Here is a 3,797-nt window from a genome sequence, read left to right on the forward strand (position 1 = left end):
AGCGACTCTGTGTGGTTGTTGTTGTTAGGTGACACCCAGTTGGTACCCACTCATAGTGACCTCATGCTCACCAGAATGGAACACTGCCTGGTCCTGTGTCAACCCCACAACCGTTGATACACTTGAGCCCACTGCTGCTGCCACTGTGCCAGTCCATCTCGCTGGGGCACTTCCTCTTATCTTCTGAGCCTCCCCTTTACCAAACATGGTCTCCTTCTCCAGGGACTGGTCCCTCCTGACATGTCCAAAGTATGAAAGACAGAGTCTGGCCATCCTGGCTTCACGTCTTCCAACACAGACTGGTTTGTTCTTTTGGCAGTCCATGGTACTTTTAATATTCTCCTCCAACACCATAGTTCAAATGCATCAATTATTCCATGTCTTCCTTATTCACTGTCCAGCTTTCACATGTGTATTAGGTTATTGAAAATACCATGGCTTGGCTCAGGCGCACCTTAGTCCTCAAGCTGACACTGGTGTTGCTGAACACTTTAAAGAGATCTTGTGCAGATTTGCCTAGTGCCATATGACATTTGATTATTTGATTGCTGCTTCCATGAGTGTTGATGGTTGATCTGAGCAAAATGAAATCTTTGATAACTTCAATCTTTTCTACAGCTATCATGATGTTGCTGGTCAAGTGGTGAGGATTTCTGCTTTCTTTACGTCCAGGTGCAACCTACACAGCAGGCTTTGGTCTTTGATCAACCCTGTTGTGGTTGTTGTTGTTAGGTGCCATTGAGTCAGTACCAACTCATAGCAACTCTATGTACAACACAACAAAACACTAAGCGGTCCTGGGCCAATCTCACAATTGTTGCCACACTTGACCCCATTGATGCTGCCATTGTGCCAAACCATCTCGCTGGGGGTCTTCCTCTTTCTCTCTGACCCTCCACCTTACCAAACATGGCATCTTTCTCCAGCGACTGGTCCTTCCTGAATATGTCCGAAGTATGAGAGACGAAGTTTGGCCATCCTGGCCTCCAAGGAACACTCTGACTGCACTTCTTCCAACACAGATCTGTTGGTTCTTTTGGCAGCCTATGGCACTTTCAATATTCTCCAAGACTATAACTCAAAAGCATCAATTCTTCTACAGTCTTCCTTATTCACTGTCCAGCTTTCGCATGCAAATGAGGTTATTGAAAATACCATGGCTTGGGTTAGGTGCACCTTAGTCCTCAAGCTGAGATGTTTGCTCTTCAACACTTTAAAAAGTTCCTGTGCAGCAGATTTGCCTAATGCAACACGTCGTTTGATCTCTTGTCTGCTGCTTCCATGAGTGTTGATAGTTGATCTAAGAAGAATGAAGTCCTTGACAACTTCAATAATTTCTCCGTTGATAAGAATGTTGTTTATTGGTCCAGTGGTGAGGATGTTTGTTTTCTTGACATTGAGATGCAATCCATACTGAAGGCTGTGCTCTTTGATCTTCATCAGTAAATAAGTCCTCTTCACTTTGAGCAAGCAAGGTTGTATCATCTGCATATCGCAGGATGTTAATGAGTCTTCCTCCAATCCTGACGCCACGTTTTTCTTCATAGAACCCAGCTTCTCTTATTATTTGCTCAGGTTGAATAAGTGTGGAGAAAGAATACAACCCCGTCGCATACCTTTCTTAAGTTTAAACCATTCAGTGTTCCCATGTTCTGTTCCCTTGTTCTGTTGGGCCATGTACAGATTCCTCATAAGCATAAGTGTTTTTGGAATACTCATACTTCGCAATGTTGTCCATAGCTTGTCAGGAGCCACACAATCGAAAGCCTTTGCATAGTTAATAAAGCACAGGTAAACATCTTTCTGATATTCTCTGCTTTCAGCCAAGATCCATCGGACATCCGCAATGATATCTCTCGTTCCACGGCCTCTTCTGAATTCGGCTAGAACCTCTGGAAGTTCTCTGTCAATGTATGCTGTGGTGGTGGTGGTAGTGGTGTGCCGTGGAGTTGGTTCTGACTCATAGCGACCCTGCACAGGGTTTCCGAGGCTGTAAATAATTATGGTAGCAGAAAGCCTCATCTTTCTCCCGCGGCACTGCTGGTAGTTTTGAACTAGTTGGCCTTGAGGTTAGCAGCCTGACTCTTAACCACTACACTACCAGAGCTCCTTAATGTATGTTGTAGGATAGAGTAAAACGGCACTATAGGGTTTCCAAAGCTGCAATATTTAGGAGCGCTAACTGCCTCATCTTTCTCCCAAGGGAGTGCCTAGTTGACTAGGGCATCCAGATCAACGCTTAATCCACTGCGCCAGCAAGGCTCCTCAGTTATTACCGCCTTAGAATGGTGGTGGTGTGCCTGGAGCTGGTTCTGACCCAAAGCGACCCTGTAGGCGGTTTCCAAGGCTGTAAGTCTTCGCTATGAGTGGGTACCCACTCGATGGCTCCTAACAGCAACAACTACAACAACTAAGTCTTTACGGGAGCAGAAAGCCTCATCTTTCTCCTGAGTTGGAACGGCTGCTAGTTTGGAACTGATGACCATGAGATTAGCAGCCTGACTCGTATCAGAGCTCTCCTTTAAAAAGTTAGGAGATAGACGAGAACTAGGAAGGGCAGTGTCTCGGTCCATGTAAGCTTCAAAATGTAAGCAATTTACTCCTTTTGGTTCCATTGTACTTTTCTAGCTGGGGCCCATTTCCCCTGTCTTCAACTTAGGCTTTCCCTTCCTTTGGGTCAGGAGGCGTTGTGTTCACTGAGGTAAATTGGGCAGCGGTAATATGAACTTCGCCACCTCTTTCTTTCAAACTCTGATGCGCCCAGGACATTGTCAAACAGCCCAGTCGGCAAAGTAACCGGAATCTGGGGGAGCCACAAGTGAGTCCATTCACCTAGGATCGCAGGCGCGTGGCATGCCGGGAGTCGTAGTTCTTCGAGGTCGGCCCCAGAACTGAATGTTGCGGGACAATGACTCTCGTTGCATGCCGGGATTCGTAGTCCCTCAACTCCTGGCCTTAATACGTAACGTTGTAGGACAGCTGCCTACGTTGCACGTCGGGACTCGTAGTCCCCTAACGCCAGAACCAGTAACGCTGTATGAGAGTGGCTACATTGCATACCGGGGATTCGTAGTTAAGCGTCGGCCCACGTGAGAGGACGGGATTTGTAGTTCCACCACGTCATGTGCAACGTTGTAAAACTGCGGCCCTTGTAATATGCCGGAACTTGTAGTCTCCCATCACCGGGGCACAGATGATAACGTTGTAGGGCGGCGGCCAGCGTTGCCTACTGGGACTGATAGTTCCATCAGGGCGTAACGAGCCTTCGGAAGGTGGTCCGCGTTGCATGCCGGGACTCGTAGTTCCGCGACGTCGAACCTCAGAAGGTAAACAGGGAGCGGTAACAACTGTTACCACGAGGTTTGTTCCTCTGTGTTTCCGGTAAAGTCAGTGGCGCAGCCCTTTCCGGCCTTCGCGTGGGCGTTTGTGTTTACTCGAAGGCCGCCGTTGCGCACGTATGCACGCACGCCTCCTCCGCGCCCCGTGACATCAGCGCGTTCTCCAGGAAGTCGCGCGGCGCACCGGTCGGTGGGAAGCCGGTTCCCAGAGCGGGAATTGCAGAGCAGCCGCCTCGTCTCCTCTGCTGCCGCTGCCGCCGCCGCTGCCGCCGCCCGGGAGCGTCCAAGTCCGCCGTCGCGCTGCGATGGGCGCCGGGCCGTGGCCGTGAGCACGGACGCGGGTCTCCGCCACTCTCCGGTCCGCCCGTCCCCTCAGGTCGCTGCCCGCTGCCCGCCGGCCCGGAGCGCGCGTTACCATAGCGACCCCGCACGCGGCCCTCATGGAGGCGCCGGGCGGGG

At 50.2% G+C, this 3,797-nt stretch overlaps 1 protein-coding gene across 1 annotated transcript in view; it reads left to right on the top strand.

Annotated features, from left to right (window-relative positions):
- The first annotated feature begins 2,922 nt into the window (after positions 1–2,922).
- The window catches only part of CTDP1 (CTD (carboxy-terminal domain, RNA polymerase II, polypeptide A) phosphatase, subunit 1), a 68,669-nt gene continuing 67,794 nt past the window's right edge, over positions 2,923–3,797 (top strand). Inside the window, exons 1-2 of the mRNA XM_006875896.1 lie at positions 2,923–3,089; positions 3,441–3,696. Of these exons, the coding sequence (XP_006875958.1) occupies positions 2,923–3,089; positions 3,441–3,696 (423 nt within the window). The remainder of the gene's footprint in view (positions 3,090–3,440; positions 3,697–3,797) is intronic.

Source organism: Chrysochloris asiatica, unplaced genomic scaffold (genome assembly GCF_000296735.1).
Source record: "Chrysochloris asiatica unplaced genomic scaffold, ChrAsi1.0 scaffold00345, whole genome shotgun sequence".
NCBI lineage: Eukaryota > Metazoa > Chordata > Mammalia > Afrosoricida > Chrysochloridae > Chrysochloris > Chrysochloris asiatica.